The sequence below is a fragment of the Colias croceus genome, chromosome 12, assembly GCF_905220415.1.
Source record: "Colias croceus chromosome 12, ilColCroc2.1".
In the NCBI taxonomy this organism is placed as follows: Eukaryota; Metazoa; Arthropoda; class Insecta; order Lepidoptera; family Pieridae; genus Colias; species Colias croceus.
The window spans coordinates 8,484,747-8,509,343 of record NC_059548.1 but is presented as its reverse complement, the minus strand read 5'-3'; the positions used below and the strand labels follow the sequence as shown (position 1 = coordinate 8,509,343).

The following is a 24,597-nucleotide window of genomic DNA, read 5'->3' as shown; positions in this document are numbered from 1 at the left end:
ACGTACTACCATAAACAATGCATAGAATTGTTAATAGAATTTATTACTAATCTAAGCTAAAAAACTTACGTACTTTCCGGAAATCCGGGGCATTTTCCGGGAATATCCGGAAAATGCCTGTAAAATATCTGGAAAATCCCCCGGTAAATGTGTGAAAATGTCCGGGAAATACCCGGAAAATATCCGGGAAACGTCTGGAAAATATCCGGAAAAAGCGTGGAAAATGCCTGGAAAATCCCCGGAAAATCCCCGGAAAATGCCTGAGAGATGCCCAGAAAATGCCCGGAAAATATTCAAAAAATGCGTGAAAATGTCCGGAAAAGGCGTGGAAAATGCCTGGAAAATTCCCGGAAAATGCGTGAAAATGTCCTGGGAATTTCCTGGGAATTACCCAGAAAATTCCCGGAAAATATCTGGAAAACGCGTGAAAATGTCCGGAAAAGCGTGGGAAATGCCTGGATAATCTCCGGAAAATGTCAGGGAAATGTCAGGAAAATGCCTGGGAAATGCCTGGAAAATATCTGGAAAATATCCGGAAAATGCGTGAAATGGTCCGGAAAAGGCGTGGAAAATGCCTGGAAAATCCCCGGAAAATGCGTGAGGAATTGCCCGGAAAATGACCGGAAAATATTCGGAAAATGCGTGAAAATGTCCAGAAAAAGCGTGAAAAATGCCACTTCAAATTTGCGAAGTAATTAAAGCAGACAACCAAAAAAAGAAAAAGAAAGCTAAAATCTTTCATATTAAATGTATATGGGATATTCATATTTCATATTATGTACTTAATGTATGGGAGGGTTTAAAGATATATTTTTTTTTGATATTTCTCGATTTATTTAATAAAAATGATTACGGCCATTATTAGGTTAAACACTTTCGATATCAGTTTAAAGTTTTTTGTTATTGTAATACTTACAAAAAAAAATCGCCTGTGTACACTGAACGATTACACCTTGTACATAAATGCCTTAGCAAATGTTCGCCGTGATTATATTTAAATGATCATAATTTTTTTATTAATGAACCAATTGACATGAATTAAACACTAAATGACAAAAAAAAATTAACTACAGTTTTGGGTTCGGGATCAATTTAATAATTACACCTGCTAATATTTTTTTTACATATTTTCATTGTATAAAATCGTAACATAATTTCCTTTATGTATTGTTCTATTAACACATAGATAATATCTTCCCAAGGTACTAAATTTTAATAAAAAAGTTGTTTTTGTTATTTATATCTAAAAAAGAGTATTTATATTAGACAGAAATAAACATAAAATTTTTATAAGTTTTATGGAAGCTGAATGTAATGCAAATGGGCAAATATAAAAGTAAAATTAGGTATTTAAAATAAATAAATGAAACAACTACCAATTACAGAAAAACTTCTTTTTCGGTTGAAAATTGCTGGATCATGAGTACAATTCTTTATCTCTTACCTTGGGCAGTCTGGAAGAGATCGCTAGTAAGCGATAAGACCGCCTTATGTACATACCGTGTTAATCCATTTGGTATGATTGTAAATATTTTACTTGGTGTGGTACGTATATTACCACACCAATTGATAAATAATATGTACTCTGATCCCAGTACGATCTGTACCGCGATAGCCATAACGATAATAAAACAATCAGATGACAGTAAAGCACGATTAAAAATCATACTTGTACAGTAGTTGTGAGTGCAATATTTACGTTTCAAAATAACATTTTTTTTGGTACTAAAACGTAGGTAGATTCTCACGCACGCACGCTGATACGTGGTTGGCTGCCCCTTTTCTCATTCCCGAAAAATATCCTCTAAAATTACCCAAGATTCTTCCAATGATTGTACCATACGTTGGAAATTAACTTTAGTCAGCAATTGACCACGCGCCAGGATACTTATTTCTACTACATCCTCATGCAAATCGTTAATTTTTATGAACATTGAATCTGTAAATAAAAAAAATGAAAAGATTACTTTACCTAATTTTATTAAAAAGCTACTAACAAATAAAATTCTATCAAGAACTAAAGTGACCTTCTTTGGGCGTTTAATATAGTCTTGTAAAAGTTATACATAAAAATAAAATTTCATCATTTTCTTATTTTGTCGTAACTTCAATTCTAATTAAAAACATGAGTCTAACTATATAATTAATTATGTATAAAGAATAAATATAAAAGCCACATTTTACCTTTTGTGGGAACGCAAGAAGGATTTTTTAAAATGTCACAATTAACTGTTAATGGTGTCTTGTTTGACATCAAATAATAAACATCTACCCTCACTTGTAAAATTTTATTTAGTATATTCACATAAAATATAAGCACCTGAAGTGGACTCTGGGAAGACATGGGTTAAAAAGTTAAATAAATAAGTACAATTAAAAACCCCACCAACATCATATTATTTAATTCTTAATTATAAATTTGCAAGAAGCGTTAAATATGTAAATTGATTTGATTTTAATGAAGTCTCATAGATGGCGCTGTTTCAAATTTGTCTTTATACTACTAAGATTCATTAAACTGTTTCTCTGCCAAAATTACGTAAATGACGTAGTTTTTATAGTGTAAAGCTAGATAATAGCGTGGCTTACCCAAAAACAACATTTAAACATGAGTCTTTAGATTGTACGCTGTGTAATACACGGAATACGTTAGAAAAATAAAGGTTCACAGCTCCTCCCCCGGAGGTGATAGCATGATAATGTGTATATAAAAGCCTCACCCGACCTGTTAGTAATATTCATGCAAAATTTGAAGTCAATCTATGCGGTACTTTTCGAGATTAGCTCGGACAAATATACAGACAAACAGACAAACAGACAAACCGACAAACAGACAAACAGACAAAAATTCTAAAAACTATGTTTTTGGCTTCTATATCGATTATAGATCATGGATTATGTATTCTTTTAAAAAAATATTCAATGTACAGTTTTGACTTTCCTACGATTTTATTATATGTATAGATTAGACTATTTTTTTAATATTATTAATTATATTATTATTTAAACCTCGCCGGTTTATGATTGAACAATTGAAATAAAACAATTATTATGTAAAGAATGACAGTAAATAGATATTAAGGAAAAGTTGATCGCTTTTGAGCTTTAAAGGTACCCAAAAGCTCGATTTACATTTATCCTTGCTATAGCATAGTCATGTAAATACCAATTTTGCATGTATAATGTATATACATATTATTATCTACTACTTAGTTATATATATTGCCCATAGAATAACAAAACGGTAAGGTGAAATTCGAGAACGGACGTCCTAAAAAATACGAGACATCTGGTTGCCCTATTCCGGAAGCACCCATATGCACGCATATTTAATTCGCTAATGCGAAATTTTAGGAAACCCCAACTGATATTGTGAACTATTAATATTATAATTATTTATTACTTAGAAAGAAATTACTATCTTAAAATGCAACGGTTCTTTTTTGTGGTAGAGCAAAATAGCTAAAATACATTTATTTAGTATAAAAATAAAAAACGCTATAGTTATAAGTCATACATAATATTATTTTATTACCTAAAAGTTTCGATAACTTATCAATCTTAAGCCAAAAGTCACAAAACTCATCAAAATGCACAAAATAGTAAAACTAGTAGCTTTGTCCTATTTAAGCAACGATGATTTATTGCTCAAACATTTACTCCTGAGAACTTAGTAATTTCTTTATCTTACTGTCCTTTATTTTTTTACCGCACTCATTGTTTTTCCGATCACTAACAATACCAACAATAGAGAACGTGCTTTTCTATGCGCGTACGCTCTACAAAGCTACGAATTTTAGCATTTGCATATTAAGAAAAAAGCTTATAAAGTACTTGTGATTTAAATATAGCCTTTAGGTTCAGGCGGTAAGGTTTAAAGTTTCCTCACGCAGGCGTATTGTTAAGTTGGTAGAAGGCACGTTTCGGTGCGGTGCACATGGAGTCGGCAGTCGCGAGCCCATTGAGTGTGGTTCCGGTGGGGTCGATCACCGGTGAGTGCGTGCCTTTACGCCGCTATTTTAAACTTACTCGCGTGCTTACCGAACGCGTTACGCGCCAAAAATTATTCTATATTCAAATTTCGGGAATAGACAAAAAAAGTTTGTTTATTTTTTTTATTGTGAAAGTGATAATGGACGAAAGATGAAAGAAAAATTAACAGAAAAACAACGATATCTAGTGGTAATTAAGTAAACAAAACCTGCGTTCAGAAATAATTAGAGCATTTTGTGAAATGTTGTGAAGTTAGGATACGTTACGACAATGAAGAATATTAACAGTAACTGTTTTGTGCGAGTTTTTCTATTTTTTATGAGTGCAATTAGTGTTGGTAAGTGTGTTTTTTTTCGTAATTTATTCATATGACTCTTATGAAATTACCGTTTGCAGTTTTTGTGGTAGAGCATAATTGAATAACGTAACTAAATTAAAGTAAATTATTATTTGCGGATATTTTTATTTTAATTAAGTTTAGGAGTTTTAGCTTTAGATTTTTGTTTAAATTAAAATAGAAATATTTTTTAATATTAAGTGCTTCGAGTGCAAATCACGCTTTTAATTTTTTAAATTATATTTTTTGCCATCTGCATGCAAAGGCTATAAATATTCTCCATAAATTTTAATTCTGACACAAATTATTTAAGATAAACAATATTCTAATATTTTTACACTTATGAATTAATTTAATTAATCAAAAATATAATTTATATTTCTAACTTAGTACCTAATACACCACCAAGCAAACGATTCTAATTTCAAAACTGGACTAATTTCTCAACAATACTAATCAGCTTCCTTCTAGCAAATTCATCTCCATTCTAAATTGCGAAAATTCATTGTAATTCGTTTAAAATCGTCTAAAATATGCAATTACTACGCTGTATGGTCAAGCGGGGCGAATACGGTCGGCTATTGTTTAGAATTTGATACAATCACAAATAAATCAGTACTGATAATACTTTCAACAATTTAGGTACTGTTATTTTTCGGTGGGAAATTCGTATCTGTGAAATTTTTAATCTATATTGTAATGCTGTTTCAAAATATAGAAGGGGATGTCCGATGTAGAGTTCATGAAAGCCGGTTGGAAATAATTACAAATAATATTTATTACGGACATATCTTGTTTATTTATGTACTAGCCTCCGCCTGCGGCTTCGCCCACTTTGTCTAAAATTTAATAAAATACTACAACCTTCCTCTAGCGTGATTGACGCTATTTATTAAAATCGGTTGCGTATTTTTAAAGATTTGATTTAAGCATAAACAGGGATATAGAGACAGAGGAAGCGATTTGCATCTAAAACAAATGAAATTAATTTATTGATGATTATTTATATTATAGATAACATACTGTAATCTATAGTAACGTCAATTAAATGTATTATGAGATGAATAGGTCAATATATGTATAAGAGGACCTCTCTTCGATTTACAGGAAGCTTAAAATTACAGGAAAATAATTATAACTATTCTCTATTATGTACCAATTGCTCTAAGAGTTAAAATACGTAGATTAGAACATCGGTATCTATCTACCAATATTCCTATATTTAGTATGAAGGTACATTTGAAACAACACCCTCGGAAATTTTTGAATTACGTTGTTTCGATGCCTCTACCAAATTAGTCTAAATGGCATACCACTAAAAGAAACGGCATGAAATTCATGCCGTGATATGAAAACTTTCAAGTAGGTATTATTTTCCGTGTAATTGCTACCACATACAAATATCTACAACTTTTGTCGTGGTTTGGGATAATTCCATTTGACGCAGTCGAAGTTTAACAAACTTGTGTTTCGCCTAATGAACTCAAAACACATTTGAACTTATATCTAGACTCAAACTTTATGTTGGGAATGCGGAAGACATGTTTAATTTTTAGTTTTAAATAAAATAGACTTTTTTAATAACGTATTATTACTTAATTATTAACTGAGTGACACGCATGGATGAATATAAAATATGAGAATGATGCATAGGTAATAACATAATAGTACGTAATAACTAACAAGTAAGTGTTACTCATTCCACACGTAATAAAAAACGATAGGTACCTATCTTAAAAAATGTTTTTCTCTCCGAAGTTAACTTACATTTTTCTATTTAAATTCATTAGTATTATATAAGTAACCATAATTATACGCATATGTATGTATCGAAAACACGGAAGGCCTACAAGTTTTTCTATTATCAGATCTATACCTCACTTCACAAGTTTTTCTCAAGACGACTTTCAACGGATGAGAGTGGAAATCTTTTACCTGATCGAACATTAAGGTGTAAAACACTTTCGCCATTGAAGTGCTCACGTAGGGTGTAAATTACAAGTATTTCTGATCGCTGATTGATTGACTTCTTTGCTGAATGGGGATAGCCAGTTTGCTAATATCTGAAGACTTTTACTAATAAATTTTGATGGAGAAACTTTAGAGTTGCATAGAGATTACTATATAGTAGGTATAACTACTATTCACGAAATAAGACATAATATTTAAATTATAATTTTTAATCGATTCTAATTAGTCTTTCGTTTGATGGGAAGGGAAAGTATGTATTTATAAAAGAATAGTTAGGTATATTATTTTATCGTAATTATTAACTTACTTTTCTACTATAATTTTATAGGTACCTAGAAAACATCCAATGGCTCTACCTTTTTACCTAACTGTCTAGTTTAAATTTGGGTTTATTTACTTTTGCCTATTTATGAAAGAAAGTGTTTAGGGACATTAGTATACATATAATAAAATATAAGGCTTCCAATGAAGAATGAGTTAATAGTAATTCAAAGCGGAATTGCGGTTATTGACTTGTACTCTCCCTTACGGCAGTGGCGCGGAACCATTTGTAAACTTTTATCTGCATAATACCGATGCTATCCGATACTAAATTAATGTTTTAAAATTTATTGGGTATTTTCCTTAATATTAAGTCTTAAAATTGAACCATTAGCGTAGTAACCACGTAACTGTAACCATAGCGAGTAGGAAATAAATACTTACGTGATTTGTCGCTCTTCTCTCGTTTTTTTCTCACTATTTTTATAAATAGATATTATTATTTAGTTTATGACTGCGAACATCATTAAAAACTGCGCTTTCTGTAATCTAGCTTATAAATGACCTCTGATAAGTTTTAAAAAAAATTCAACCGTTTTTGCATAACCTTAAAATTCAGTGTACGGAAGTATAATATAAATGTACATAGAGCCATAAAATGATTGCATTACACAACTATATTTCAAAATCCTTCATACGAAATGAATAATATAGTGCAGAATTCGACAAAGTTGTTTCGTTCGCTAGATTTGACCAACGGCAACGCTTCAACTTGATTCCAGTCAAACTTTGTGTCTAGTTCTGTACAATAAATGTCTGAGTTTTGAGATACTATTCAATCGTAAATTCACTTATAAAACTCAAATATTCACTGTGCAACCAATAACTACACTGAGATACTATATTTATAAACTATTTATTAAAGAGTAGCTGTTCCCCGCGATTTCACCCGCATATCTACGCTCCTGTTGATTTTAGCATGATGATTTATAGCATATAACCTTCCTCGATAAATAGGCTATCTAATACCGAAATAATTTTTCAAATCGGACCAGTAGTTCCCGAGATTGGCGCGTTCAAACAAACAAACTCTTCAGCTTTATAATATTAGTATAGATTTAAAATCTTTTTAAAATACATATATAAATCTGTGGCATTGATTTCGCGTATCAGCCTGATTCATTGTAACTATTGGGTTATTATAATTTTAATACTCGATTGCAGGTGTACTTATTTTTGGATATCTTCAAAGCACAAACATATCGCAATACTCAAATATAATAAGACGTACTCTTTATGCATTAAAATAGTTGGAATCTAGTTCATTTCAAATGGGATTATAGTTTAAGAATTAAAATACTTCACAAAGGATTTAAAACGTGATAAAATCATTATTAATCCGACATTAATGCATTTTACCGAGGGGCCAGGGGGTAAAACGTGAGATTTCAGTGTTTTCTAGAAATTATGATACCTTTTGAATTTAGTTTTCATCTTCAATTTGAAATCCATACTAATATTATAAATGCGAAAGTAACTCTGTCTGTCTGTCTGTTACTCAATCACGCCTAAACTACTGAACCAATTTGCATGAAATTTGGTATGGAGATATTTTGATACCCGAGAAAGGACATAGACTACCTTTTATTGCGAAATATGTACCACGGGCGAAGCCGGGGCGGACCTCTAGTAAAATATATTATACTGTTAGACGGAGTTTATGAAAAAATAAATGTCATTCGAAATTTAAAATAACAAAACATGGCTTGTCCCTCGGAGCCACACTCGGAGCAATTGCCCGCTGTTCAATAAAAAAAAAACATTACCATAGAGTATAGACAATAGAGTTTAGAATAAAAAACCTCTAAGAAAAAAACAGTTCACTACAAGATCCGCCCGTGAGAATCTCAAGATGGTTCAATAGATCAAGGATGAGAGTAAAAGTCAAGGCTTGATAACGGTGCATTAGCGTAATCGTGTTCTCAACTATTTAATTGTGTAAGCTTGTTTGTGAATTATCGTTTAATTGGTAAACGGTTTGGCTAAACTGTACATTATAGGGCGTAGAGTTGAGAGTCGTAATTTTTTTTATGGTTAGCTATTGTCCTATGGAACCTAAATCTGAAATTTCACACCAAGGAAACTTTTAGTTTTTGAGTTACGAATTTTTGAAAATCGTAAAATTACTATAGAAAGTTACTCCATCTTGTTTTTGTTACGCATAATATTTATTGTTTTGTCAATGTCAACCTGACACACAGTACCTGCTTAGTGTGATTCATTTCAAGTACAACATTTCTAACCATTAAGTAGAGTAATTAATTTTGTTTAACTTTTTACGAAAAAAAAAACGCTCCGAACTCGAAACAAGTTAGGTTAGGTTATGTTAGACTTTTTTTAAACAATCGAGCGGAGCGAGCGCATCGAGCGGAGCGTCTCGAATTGTTTTACGTGAAATGAATAGCCAAATTTGACACTTAATTTATTTTGTTTAACTTTTTACGAAAAAAAAAACTCTCCGAACTCGAAACAAGTTAGGTTAGGTTATGTTAGACTTTTTTTAAACAATCGAGCGGAGCGAGCGCAGCGAGCGGAGCGTCTCGAATTGTTTTACGCCAAATTTGACATTGACAAAATAATAAATATGCGTAACAAAAACAAGATGGAGTAACTTTCTATAGTAATGTTCCGATTTTCAAAAATTCGTAACTCAAAAACTAAAAGTTTCCTTGGTGTGAAATTTCAGATTTGGGTTCCATAGGACAATAGCTAACCACAAAAAAATTGTCGACTCTCAACTCCACGCCCTATAATGTACAGTTTTACCAACGGTTTTTCGTGTGCGTGGAAATATTTAATAATAATGATGGTTGTTATTTGGTAATGTTAAACGTAAATTTATGGTTTTTAGATTTGATTTTTAGGTGTTAAATTATTTTGTAGAAGCAGTTTTAATTTTAATCAGATGTTGAATAAAAGGTTATACTGTAAAATAGGCAATGTATGAAAGAATAAACTAAAATAATATCATATAATATATTATGTAGGTACCTACCTACTTCATACTTTTATTATACAAGTTATAAGTTATGCCTCTAGATACATTATCACACAATAATATTACTTTGACATCATCAAGTTAATTAATTCACACTAATATTACTCAACAACAAAGGAAAAAGTAAATCTGTCGGGCCCTTACGCTTTCACAGCCCCTTAATTCGATTGTGACTAATTTTTTTGGAGGAATTATTTTACTTCAATCATAAGTAGGTACAATATAGTACTAGTAGTTAGTACTAGTTTAGTATTATGTTATCTGTGATATTAATAAAGATCCTATTAGCACAGATAATGTAATACTATATTAGTATTAGTACTTTATGAGTAAAATCCTTAAATTCACGTAAATAATTTTATTCTGAATATACGAAATAATTCACTAGTATAGATTCGTATTGAAATAATAAATCAATTCGTATACCATCTGTTGTGAACTCGATGTGTGAAGAGTTATTGTATGAAATATTTTACAGCAGATATGTTTGATAGAGTCGTTTCAATTTTGTACTTTGTAAAACACATGCTACGTGTTGGTTTATCTGTATGTCTTTTCCAGGATTGTTTACACTTTTTGGTTTAAGTTTAACTCGATAATGGGAAATTTTGAAATCAATCTCACAGATTTAGACTTAAAATAAGTTTCCTTTAGAAGTATTTTACGTTTTAGTCCAAAATAACGTCACATCATATAAGTCTCTAGTCTGTATATTGTAACTTCTATAATATTATTTTGGATAGTAAAATTATTATGTAATAGGTATTAATTTTTTGTTGTTTGTGTATTTGTATGAACCAAAAAGTCTGCATCAATTCCCCAAAAATAATTCAAGAAATAAATACAACTCGCTACAGATATTACAAACAATAAATACTAATCATAGTCTCATAATCAATTTAAGAAATAAATAAATCAACGGCCAATGCTCCTTACTCTAGGCTATACAAGTATTAAATCAAAGAAATATATATTTTCTTATGATAATCAAGAGAACTAAATTACACAATAAAGCCTTATATATACATTATTATAGAAACTTCCATTTTTTATTATACCTACACCGATTGTTTCATTTCATTTATTGAGAGCTGCAGGAGTGTCCTCGAAATTGTAAGTATCGTATGAAATGAGTTGATCGATTGACAATAACAGAAGGTAATATTGAATATTATAACAGCTTTTTTGCTTCAGGTAATTCTGAAGTATTAAAATGTTCTATATACTAGAGATGTTATGGTATTTTGTAAAGTTTTTACAATCAGATAACAATGTGTTGTATGTAATAGTAATTTTATTGGTAAATAGAAATTTTAGAGCAGATATTATCATGATAGATATTTACACGATATTTAAATGTGTATTATTACTTACCAGCCTTCATTTAAATGACACTAGCATTCCGCCCGCGGCTTCACCCGCGTTTTCAAAGATAAACCCGTTCCCGTAGGATTTCCGGGATAAAACCTATCCTATGTCCTTTCTTGGGTATCAAAATATACCAATACCAAATTTCATGCAAATTGATTCAGTAGTTAAGGCGTGATTGAGTAACAGACAGACAGAGTTACTTTCGCATTTATAATATTAGTATGGATTATATAATAAGGAATTACAGTTTACTAAAATAAGCTATACCTAAATAAACATAAATTTCATCTTAAAGCGCAGATTCGCCATTTAGCAAAAGCTAAATACGATTTTACATGAACACCAGCGCCATGATTGCTTTTTAAAAGCGACAATTAAGAGCGCATCTGAGTATTAAAAATCTCAAACCAGTTATAAGTTCCATTACCCCCTGTAATAAATGTCATAATATTTTCATAAAAGACATTATATTAACACAATGCACCCTTATAACAATAAATCCTAATCTTACATTAAGGGACCATGCAATTTAGTGATGACAGAAAAATTATATTGGGGAGACTCCCAATTTGTTCGTTCATTCGATGGAGGGAGAAGAGATTGCATTTTATGAAAAGATTTCATATAAAAAAAATTGTTCGGTATTTTTATGGGATGTGTCTCAGACAACAATCAGTTGTTTAAAAATTCATCAAATAATAGCTTCCAATTTGTAGAGCGAGTTTTACTCTATCCAGACTTCATTGTTTTTCTTCGTAAAGTAGACTGAATTTATTATAATTATTTGCGTTTCATATGTGCCAGGAAAAGACAGACCGACTAAGGTTTAAATAATTAAGATAATCACTATGAAATCTAATTTCAATTCATGTTAAATTATAGACTCTTAAACTCTCTTAAACTGTAAACTACTCGTACTTTATGCTCTCTTTATGTGTCTTTTAAAAATTCTGATAGTGTTATTTAAATCCATATTGTCCTTTCCAAACATTTTCATAAAATAGTATTATAAACATAAGTGCAGCTTGCTATATATTCCTAACTTTTCTTACAAGACTGTGAAAACCCAATAACTTTTCAGGTTTGGCAACACATCCGAGTTTAGATAAGGACATTGTGTATCGCTTTCTATAGCGTCTTCTTCTATAGCAAGAATAGCAACAAAATGTGCAGTTTTATGAGAAATTTGTGAAGTACTTTTACCTATGAATAATTTATAAGAAAGTGTAGATTACGCATGCCTTTTTATTAAGTAGTCAAAAAGGTAAAAGTTATATCCAATTATAATGTGGCAATTTGTTAATTATAATTTTAGTAAAATTCACATACGTAGCATTGCTAAACATGAAATTAAAAATCACATTTTTTGGTGCAGAAGCTAAAAAAAAGAGTTAAGGAAATTTTAACAAGTTCACGATATTTTAAAATATTCAACGGAAAATGTATTTCGGTGAAAACTGTACCCCTGTTTAAATCAAGAATGCAAACCAACCATCCCTATTCCTGCACTGAAACACAAAATCCTTTGTTCCAGAATAATAATTTTTCTATACATTAATTACCTCAACTACCTCAATGTGTTAACGATCTTATAATATCTAGATTCAAACCTCATCAAAGGACGCTGCTTGACCCGTTCAGCCTGATTTATTATCTTAACGAACGTGGCACGTACCACGGGCTCTAATAAAGATATATGATATAAAATTTTACGTTTAAAATTGCTTCTAATGAGTTATTATATCATGAGAGTAACAATGATATAAGGGTATTGGAGGCTTAAAATATTTTCAACGTGTAACTATTTAAAAAGAAAATTTAAAATGGTGGCCCAGTAGAGACTATGCAACTGTGCAAAAGGTATAATTACCTATACTTAGAATAGGAAGCATTACACGCTAAAACAGATAAATAGATTAATGATGTATCTGTACTGCACCCAAATCTTTTTTCTAGATGCAGTTCTTCCAGGAGCTTTCGTTTGTAAAATACATCAAGTAACTCAGACTTCCTACAAAACAATTTATGTTAAATAAAACGTTGATAACCATTGTCGGTGGCAAATAATTGATAATGAGCGCTCTAAAATTGAACTTTCCCTACATACATACCTTCAAAATCGATAAAGGTGAATAAATAAAAGGAAGTCAATATTAAGGCTTCGTCATACTGATATGATACATTTGTATAAGATAGTTCTACAAACACATTACAAGAAATACCCTTATCTATTTTCGATAAACGCTTGAGGGGTCTTAAAAAGCCATTATCAGCTTGCCCTGGGGCTTACCTTAGTGACGTAATTCGCAAAAAAGTGATGACAAATCCATTTGTAAGGACTAATATTATGTAAGTCGTTTACTGATAAACTTCTTTTTTGTATAATTATTATGAATGTGATATGGACAAACAAAAGAATCAATGAACATAATTTATTAATGCGACCTTTTTGTTTAGGTATACAGTGATTTGAGATACTTAGAGACAAATTCTAGTTTAAATGTTTGAATAATGTAAATTTTAGTTTTTTGTAATAATTGTTAAGGTGCACTGTATAATGTAAGTAAATATATTATAAATCTGTGCAAGAGTAGTAAATAAAATAGGTATTTGATGTTTCCACGAGGATAAAGCCGCGTAAGAGCTACAGAATATTTACAAAATAAGACGATGTAGAGAGACGCGACGATTGCTCTTAATTTTATGGAATAGCCGTTTAACTTTGTTTTGCTCCTTTTGGAAAGATTGTTAAACGCTTATTTACACATATCTTTCGTGAATATATATTTACTTAAATATTCTGTACCTACACTAAAATGAATATAGACAATAATGAATACGTTTTATAAAACTTCCACCAAACTTCGTCTAGGCAGATTAACAAATCAATAACTACCACCTAAAAGGAATAGCTATAAAATTTACTTCAGAATTATTGACGCTTGACTGCTCAATTTATGTCCCTTCAACTCATATCCTTTGGATATTTTTTTTGTCAAACTTCATGCCTTTTACGAATAGTCCTTTTTTAGTCGCTACCGGCTCAGCAAATGTTTACTCAGTCCCAACAAGATTACTAAGATGTTGGAGGTAAACACTTGAACCGGGCAATTTTAAAATGTCTGGTTTTGAAGTAAAAATAATAGAAAGTATGGGCAGAATACGTAAGTAATATTATAAGTGTAAAAAATAATTTCTGGGTTTAAAAAGAATTCATAAGAGATAACATATTTTTCAACACAATACGTAGGTACTAGTTAATTATTGCAGTAATTCATTATATTATGTATAATGTCACATTTAAGCCTGATAAAGATTCTTTTTAAAATAAAAGAATTCTTAGCAATCTACAACACAACATGAGGTCGTGCATCGTTGCGCCCGGGCCGACAAACGGAAATCGATATTTTTATGTCGGTAACCATTGAGATAATATTAATATGGAGTCGATACCGCCTACATCACTTATGTTCCACTCAACATACGTCATGTGGCGTAACTGCACTCAGTCGCTTGCTCGCTCTTTGGCGCGAACGTCACGCTCATTTTTTATTTGTTTTAAAGTGAAACGCATCAAATATGCCTACGTGTGTGTTACGATATTGCACAAATAATACAAAGAATACGGAAAAGTGCAAAGGAATAACTTTTCATCAGTAAGTAACTAGATAATAATTTTTAAAACTTAGTTAGAGCAAAATTTTTGGCGGGCGACATTTTGTCATAGATTAAAAATTTAAGATATGACATTGGGCATGAAATAAGTGTTGTTAGTAATATTTGCTGGCGTATATTTTTATAGTATAAAATAATAATTTTACATATTTAGAAAAGCATAGACTGGTTGTTAATTGAAAAAAGGTGAAATCATGAAATATGAAAATCAATTACTCAATCACCAATTTTTTTTTGTTAATTGATTTTAATCAAGTTTTTAATTGATATTGTATAAGCTACTGACTTGAACGTATAATTGAATTATTATTTATTTATCTGCACTAATATTATAAAGAGGAAAACTTTGTTTGTTTGTTTGCTTGTAATTGGCTCATAAACTACTGGACCGATTTTGATGAAAGGAGAATGCCCATTTTTGGTACTGGTTTTTCTCATGCATCAAGACAACAATACTATTAAAAAAAATCTCGGCAATTTAGAGGCCTTCTTACCATCGGAAAATATATTTTGAACAGGGAATGTTTTGTAAAATCTAATAAGACATGTAATTGTTTAGATCCGTTATTATAACATTTAGTGTCCATTACCGGTTACCACGGTAACCAAGCGGTAACTTTTTACATTTACTATGGTAAATAGCTAAATGTATTAATATCGATTATTGTTTTCATTGAATTACAAAAAAAATCAATTAACATAAAATCACTCTATAGGGTATTGTTTATACACTATAGGTTGTTTTAACAAAGATAGTGAAGTAAAATAATATAAATATGTATATATATAAAAAAAAATATTATTATGACATAGCTTGGTAGGTAACCAGTTATTTCTTATTTGTTTCTTTCTTCGAATATGTAGTGAAAAAATGATTCAAACAACAACAACAACAACATGTAAACCGAATAAAAACTCAATTGGCATTTTTTAAGTATATATTTAGGTTTTCTTGAAATCCGTCCCGGAAGATTTCTGGTGCCTACCTACACTAGCCGATGAACAGATAGACTTTGTCTGAAAGCATAAGCTCTACGCATAGATTATATATGTAAATCGAAAAATAACCTTTGGACGATAAAATGTTACCTAAATCACACATAAACCTAACTAAATAGGGGTTATTTAAGTTTTGAGGTTATTTCCCATTTTTCTCAATATCTTGAAAACCCCTGTTTTTATCACACAAAAATCAATTGGTAAAAATCTTTGGAATATCGAAGAACCCTCCAAAACCACTCTGGCATTGACGCAACACTGTACTGTGGTCCATACTTTCATGGGCATTCTCCTTTGGCACAGACAATCTTAAGACCCTGAGAAAGAACATAGGCTACTTTTTATTGCGAAATATTGTGCCACGGGCGAAGCCGGGGCGGACCGCTAGTTCAGAGATAAGTAATTAATATTTTTTCTATTCAAGGTTTCCATGTCTGGGCCGTGAAGAAAGGGAAAAATTATTTTTTTTTTCTAAAAAAGGCTCAATTTGTAAGGAATAAAACTTCCCATAGCCCTGACTGAACCTAAAACACGAAAAAATTAAATTATTCCATATGACGTCACTATTTACATCATCCTATATTATATGCCAGATATTGTTAGCCCCGCGTAGTAAAGTCAGTTTATACCTAAAATAAATATTAAGTTACAAAGAAAATTTCAAGTCAACGTGCATGTAAGGAGTGGCACCCAATAAAATAGACAGAATGAAACAAAGTGTCGCCTCTATAGCGGTGAGTCAGTGACATCGCATAATCTATGACTGTCTAGCCGTCATTCGCGCGCGCCGCGCCGCCGCGCTTGGCGCACAGATTTTGTTCGTGGTGTCTGCTCCATATTAATATTATCTCAATGTCGGTAACACCTATTTTTTGTACACTCCCTAGAAGGTGATAATAGGAAATCATGCACTTAATTTTTTTATAAAATAATGCTTCAAATAAATATATTTTAATTCAACACTGTAAATTTTATATACATACTTACATAATATTATGATATATTATGATCAGCATAGCATTTATGTACAGTACTCCAAAAGTGATAATGCGCATAGAAATCTTCGTCACAGTTCGGTAACTGTCATATTCCCGCAGCGTCCGAAGACATAATATGTATATAGAGTGGTTAAATGCATTTTCTTCATGCATAATTTAGTAAAATTTGTTTAGTCAAAGGAAATACATTTTGGAAATACGATAATTAGCAAAGATTTGCATGCGCATTATTAATTTACTGTAAGTGCTTATATTCTTGCATTTTTTGACAAGCAATTATTATTAAAATAACCTACTATTTTAATAAAATATGCTTTTCAGAATGTTTGCCAGATAATACTTTACCTTTTTTCTGTTTAAATAATGGTTAATGCGTTGAAAATAAGTATAAATTATTACGAGAGTGAGCTCTAAAAAGTAAACCAAAATGAAAAAGACAATTAGAAAGTCCTAAAATAGTATTTCATTTTACATTTGCGTGCTCTAAAGTCTAAACAAACGGTTTCGTTTCGTTTAAATTTGAAATCTTTGGTTTAAACTTACCTATTTGTAGAATATCGTATAGTATTTTATATACATAATATTTTTACTGGGAAGATAATTAATATTTTAACAACTTAGTTACTTTAATTAATTGAAAAAATCGGCCCTAATCAAAAATGTTTCAAAAATAATAACATAGAATTTCGTATTTTCCGACCACTTCGGCTCATTTATATTCTAACATTCTAATTTACAAGTAGGTATATATTATAGTACCTATACAAGAAAGAATTGAGTCTAGCACATGTATATTTCATTAAGAAAATAGGTTATGCCGTGTCTCTTTGAATGTCTAAAGTAATTATTATATCTTATGATTATGAGAACGACGTAACATTGAAGTAGGTAATGAGCACGACCTTAAAACATAATACTTATGTGAAAGGAATTTTAACCCAATGCTGAGAGAAATTATTCCAACAATAAGAAAATACAGAAATTATTGTAATAATATAATTACAACAAAGCACATAAGTATATTACCTATAAAAATTTAACGTTGATATTTTACGGATAGCGTGAATTATTAATCGAGAGTTTACAATTTATATTAAAACAAGCGGTGGAAACAAATAAAAAATTGTTTCAAACCGTGTTCTAGTTCGAAACTTTTATAACAATCAATAATTCAATAAACTAAAAGCCCGGCTTTTATTTAAAATGTACATTTTTTCCGCTCATATCGCATTCCTCTTTGATCCGGAATAGTTTATCAAAGGTATATCATGGGCTATAATTTGTAGTGGCCTGTAATTATTGAAGGCGTTCGCCGAAGGGTCTGGGCTCTATGGGTGTGCGCAAACAATTATCGTCCGCCCCCACGTGTTCCCACGGGATGTACCACATGAGTTCGCGCCTAGCGTTTAGCGCCTTGAGTGAACGATGATCTGTGATTTGAACGATATGTTAAATTCCATTTTTAAATTTTGAACTATTTGACATGACAGATAAAAAATGTACAAAAATGAAATAACAGATGGGTAACTACAATCAGTTGGTTATTTAAATATTAAAAAAAAATTGTATTAAATAAGGTTAGTAATATAAAAACATTCTATTTACCAATTAAGTGAAAAATAATATAATAAGAAGAATATAAGTATGAAAATATTTTTGATAATACAATTTTGAAAAGCTCGGGGAAAAATCCTTTTCAAATAAAAGGATTTAGATTGTCACAGACGATAGAGCTGTAATTTTTAAATATAGTATTTTATTTAGCTTTCTATAAACATAGAATTTGACACAGTACACAATATTGTACATATAAGCATGGGCAATGAGTATTGAATGTATTAGATGGGCCTCTCACGAACTTTAATGTAATATAACCTTTATAGCTCTAGTACCAAAATATAATACGATCACAAACCTAGGATATTGTTTCGCGGTCACTATGCTCTATCATCCTTTCACCGTTCCGTTCTTTATCCATTGCCGCTTTACTTTGACTGCATTTCTTCGTCTTGATAGCTAGCAAGCAATGTTTCTTGAGAATGCTCGTAGGGTCGTTCGGTGTCGTCTTACATCACGTGGTAGAAGGTTTTGTTTGCTCAGAGCGTGGGAAACAGCGACCTGCATGAGCGTGACATCGAGTACTTTTTGTAGTGATTTTTTATTTTATATCGGTAATAGATGCACTCCGTGATCATGACAATGCAATATTTGAAGTTTTCGTACAAGTTCTTGTTGGTATTTGGCGTTTTTGTTTGAATTCCTTGAAACTATATGGACGTTAAAATATTGGTAGTAAATGAACTGTGAAGGATGTTTGTTTAGAGGAAAGTCACCAAATATGGAATAGTATCCTAATATGGAATTCCTTCATTTCTCTAAGACTATAAGTATGAATCGCAACATTCGACCATCTTTTGTTTCATTTGGTGTACTAATTATCGCACTAACACCATCGAGTTAGTTGCGCGAACGGTTTACATGTAGCAGGCGTGTTTTGTTTTGTTGCCGTGCAGAAATTTTTTTAGGTAAGTAATAAATGAGTATTATCGGCTATTATGTTTATTTCGATAAGTGTTATACTATTTAGTATATCGGGTATTATGTTTATTTCACCATTATGTGATCTTTTGTCTTTAAAATATTGTGAATTAAAAAAAATATTTAGAAGAGTTTGAACTAGTATAAAAATCCAAATATGGACAGTCATCGGTGTCTAATTATGGAATATTATAAACTTGCTATTATTTCTTTAAAAACTGTATGTAATATTTGTTTTTAGTAACATACATGCATCAGCAGAGTCAGGATGTTCTGTTCAAGACTTCTTTCCATGGATGAAAGTGGAGAAAGTTGAATTAAATGCTTGATGTATGGGCTCTGAACAATTATGATGTGCTGTTCCAGATGGATCTGGATTTGTGACTTTTGCAAGTAATTACGTAACTCCTTTCATTTATCACAATATGTTATATTCATTTAATTGATCTCAAAGATATTCATTATATTTTTGTCATTGTTATGTTGATTTTTGCTTATATTCCATATATGGGTACCTATTCCATATTTGGTTACTCTTTTGTGATTTTGTTTTTTGTGTAAGATTTTAATTTGATTACTGATATTTTTGGTTAAAGGCTATTAATTACTACTCATAGATGTATGACTGATCAGTAAAAACAATAAACTGATTTAATTTATGTGAAGTTTTATTTTTATATCCCAAAAACAAAATGGTATTCCATATTTGGTGACTTTCCTCTATCTAAGAATGTATCTTATATTATTAATGAACTCCGTCATGCCGATGATGTTACATTATTCGCTAATGTTAACCATAAAAAATTGATGGGCCTTTACGATACCTTGGAATATTAACTATAAAATAGGAATCCCGTAGCTTCCCTCGCGTGGTAATCCGATCAGTTATTTTTTGCGTTGAAGAGTTACAAACATCCTCATTCTCATGGATGTATCCAATAATACCAGGATGTATTCTCATCATCCGTGTTGAACATGACTCAGTGATTATTATATATTAAAACAATAATCTTTATCTATAGATACTAATCGTATTACATCACAAATAGCAACAACAAAAGTATATCATTAGGTTTTTGTTGAATTTTTTGTTACGGCATAAAGCCTGTAATTTGTGACCACGTCTTATGGTTCCTCAGGCTGACTGTACTTATATAGTTATTTTCCCCCAGGCAGTGTTGGAATAATTTCTGAGGGCGGGACAAATGCAGTTCTTCAGTGCTCTTCAAGTAAAACGAAACGCCTTGATGTTTGCTTTCTACTTGACTTCTGCGAGACATCAAGGAATTTCGATTTGAGCGCCGAGATTTTAACAAGAAATATCTAGTTTGGTTATTCTACTCGGGTTTTATTTGAGTTGTGAGTTAGTTTAATATTTTCGTGAATTCACTGTTTTAGTATGGTTCTTTCAAGAAAAGAAATTAATTTATAACAATGTTCGAATAAATTTTTCAATAAGTAAAGTCAAGTTCAATAGGTAAAAAAAAGTTATTTCTTTTAATTTTTAATATTCTTTATTTTTAATTTGAATTTGGTTGTTAATATTGAAAAAATAAAAACTTTGAGTACCTAGTGATAAAAGGTTATGCTATTGCGATGTTGCTGATTAGAATGTACTACAAACTGCATTACTCTCTGAAATTTATTAAAACCAATAATAAAAATCTTTAGCTCTACCTATATATTTTTTAGTAGGCATATTGTAAATTACTAGCTGTGCTCCGCGGTTTCACCCGCATCGCACAGCTCCTGTTGGACTTAGCGTGATGATATATAGTTTATAGCCTTCCTCGATAAATGGGCTATCTAACACTGAAATAATTTTTCAAATCTGACTAGTAGTTCCGGAGATTAGCGCGTTCAAACAAACTCTTCAGCTTTATAATATTTGTATGGATTATATTTTCTAAGTAGCATCATGGACGATTCCAACAGTTGGAACAACAATAAGTCTGTTGTTGTAAATTGGTTAGTTTTTATTATGTTTATATTTTTTACTTTTTTACTTTTTACTATGTGACGGATAGGCGGGATCCTGTTACACTTTTTTATATGATGGAGTCGGATGACATCTGCGTCACCTGATGGCAGGCGTCACACGACACGTAGGTGATTATTATACAATAGAGTGGTGACGTTTTTATTAGATTGGATGTGGGATGATTGTGACGATATATTAATAGGAAGGGAGGAAATAACAATATTTTAATATGACTTTTTTGTCATTTCTATCCTTAGTTAAGGTGTGAACTGTGAAGTGGGTGGATAATAGTGGAAGGACAGATGACAGAAAATTAAAATAAATGCTACGTTATAATATTATTATTTATAATTTATAATGTAGAGATAAGTGCTTACACAAATAAGGTACCTACCTAATTGATTCATTATTCCAAACAACATATTTAAAAATTTTCATTCTCATGGACTGCTATTATTATTTTTTTACAATGATTCTAACTTCTAAGACTTACCGTTACATCGGTAGTGAACTTAGAGCATTTTTATTGCTCTAATCTATAAAGTATTCTTTGTATACAAAACGAAATAAATAAACTTCTAAAAACTTAAAACACCACATAATTAAACGAAAATCTGTATTATTTACAAACTGTAATACTCATAAATAAATATCTGATATATCGAAACAGTCTCAAATGTGTATTTGTTTGTCGTATCAGAATATACACGTATCGCTCACAATGTGTGAAGTATAACAGTTGGCAGATATATGTGGAATGTATTATGTAGTTATTAATTGATGCATGAATATTATACACTGTATATGTATTGAAACAATTTATAATACCCAGCTGTATAAATTATACGACAGTAACCGTTATGGGTTTTATTCATTGAATTTTATAATGTTTTTGGTTAAAATGTTTGTGCTATAGCTACGGAGTGTAAAAGTGTAAAGTCCCATGTCCCCATAGTGGGGTAAGGGGCAGATGCATTATACTGTTACATCTGTTTCACTCTGATCGATTTTTTTAGAGGCAAGTATTTGTTTTAGGGGCAAGTAGGTGATCAGCCTTCTGCATCCTACCTGACCGAGACATTTTTTTTCTTCGTCTCCACCGGGAATCGAACCCAGGACCCCTCGGTGCTACGCTCATGCATCAACCACTGTACCAAGGAGGCGGTCATAGGTACGGAGTACCTATATTGAAATTATGAATGATATTATGTATTAATATATTTTATGAAACAATATGGATAAATATAGAGCATAAATATCTACATAAATATGCTCTTGAAATAAACACATTAAGTATGCAGTGTTTCAAAATTAGAAAAAAAGAGCTTGTATTAATTTCATTAGTCAACTTAAATTGCATTATGTAATTTTTTCTATTTTATCAATATACCGTTTGTTAAGTGAAATTTCTAAGATTTTATGGCAAAAATAAATATCCCAAAATATCGTATATGTCTCGTTCTCGTTCTCTAGAGACATCGATATGACAACTGTCAGCATAATATTAGCATGGATGGCATAATTTATAGTTTGGCTAGGTCAGTTATTTACATGTGTACGACAAGGTAGACATAATATTATATATAGAAATAATACAGTTTCAGTTACGGTATTGAATTAAATTTCAGAAGCTACCTTTTTGAAATTAATTGATATATTCATCGTTCTGAGAAATGAATCAACAATTAGATGTCACCATCAATAAATGACATTCTATTTTTGAATAATTATTATTATGAATCTCTTAATATATATAAATCTCGTGTCACAATGTTTGTCCTCAATGGACTCCTAAACCACTAAACCGATTATAATAAAATTCGCACACCATGTGCAGTTCAATCCAACTTGAGAGATAGGATAGTTTAAACATATACCACCACGGGCGAAGCCGGAGAGGACCGCTAGTTATATTATAGATATCACATGCCGCCATATTTGATTTATTGGTAGGTACATATTCGACCAGTACTACTCCTTTCAATATAATTTAATAATTTAACCACATTATCTAATACCACATTATCTAATAATTTAGCCACACGTTATTCGATTCATTCTAACTTTCCTATGATCTGTATGTCCCACACAAAAGCACAAACCAAATCACCACACAGCTTATAATAATAAAAGAAAAATACATAAAAACATATTTTAAAAACAAATTTATTTTCTATTCCATTTTCTTTATCACATAATTCAAAAATCAAATATCTAATTCTCAAACATATTATTCGACAGCAAAATTCCACACAATCCATCAAATATAGACGTCTTGGAATGCGTATAAACAAAAGGAATTAAATATATTTTTACATATAATTCGCGTAACTGATACCTTAAATACCTCGCTACTGCTCGCACAGATTCCGTGAAGTTATTTGATAAGTGAGAGCTGCTGATATCAAATTACAGCTTCTAGCATAAGATTTTATTCTACATTACGAGCAAATAATATTAGAAACTTTATAAACAATATTTGTACTAGCAAATGATAATATATGCTTCTTCCTACTCCTTTTAAAGGGTATGTCAGAGTGTTGTTAGTTATCGATAGTACCTATATTATGTATAGTAATATTCAAAACTTAAATAAAATCCATACATTATAAATGCGAAAGTAACTCTGTCTGTCTGTCTGTTACTCAGTCACGCTTAAGCTACTGAACCAATTTGCATGAAATTTGGTATGGAGATATTTTGATACCCGAGAAAGGACATAGGCTACCTTTTATTGCGAAATATGTACCACGGGCGAAGCCGGGGCGGACCGCTAGTATAATAATAATTGTGCGACGCGACGCTCGGATAAATACATGGAAACTCTCTTAAAATACTTTTTACTCGTTACAATAATTAAAAATGTGTAGGTGCTTACTACCAGTATTGGGTAGGTACCTGAGATCTTAGAATTAATAGAATTCTTCGTGCAGTCGAATTAAAACGTATTGGTACGTGTGCATTTTATTTCTGAAAAGTTATAACTTCAATATTTTCCTTATTTGCATAGAAAGTATTATATTTGTTCTGCGTATTGAAAATATACCAACCTTATACCACCTTATACCATACTTCTCCGCCTCATAAGGCAGAACCTACGAAATAAAACCATCAATACTCCACATAATATTTTCGTATAGCACTCATTATTCACGCCTACTCCATTCCTTTATAAAATACTTCACCAAAATATTTATAAGAGACCCTCTACACCGGTCATCTTATTTCGAGATCATAATAACAATGAGAAGGGCCTTTCATCTTTATTCCGCCCTCGTACATGATTTTGAACGGCTATAATATAAATTCAAGCTGGTGGACCCGTCGCTGTTCGACCTTTCTCAAATAACGTTTTTATATTTTTGTTCAATTTTTTGAGAGGATTAAAAATAAGAGAATCTCGTTATCAAACTTT

At 31.1% G+C, this 24,597-nt stretch overlaps 1 protein-coding gene and 1 long non-coding RNA gene across 3 annotated transcripts in view; both read left to right on the top strand.

The window, feature by feature from the left end:
- Positions 1-3,963: 3,963 nt before the first annotated feature.
- The window catches only part of LOC123696486 (hemicentin-1-like), a 91,447-nt gene continuing 70,813 nt past the window's right edge, over positions 3,964-24,597 (top strand). For both annotated transcript variants that reach the window (XM_045642671.1, XM_045642670.1), the window contains exon 1: positions 3,964-4,330. In XM_045642671.1, coding sequence (XP_045498627.1) covers positions 4,264-4,330 — 67 coding nt within the window. In that variant the 5' untranslated portion in view covers positions 3,964-4,263. The remainder of the gene's footprint in view (positions 4,331-24,597) is intronic.
- On the top strand, positions 18,990-19,860 carry LOC123696504. The gene is made up of 2 exons (XR_006752087.1): positions 18,990-19,188; positions 19,443-19,860. It is a non-coding gene; the product is annotated as an uncharacterized LOC123696504 (long non-coding RNA).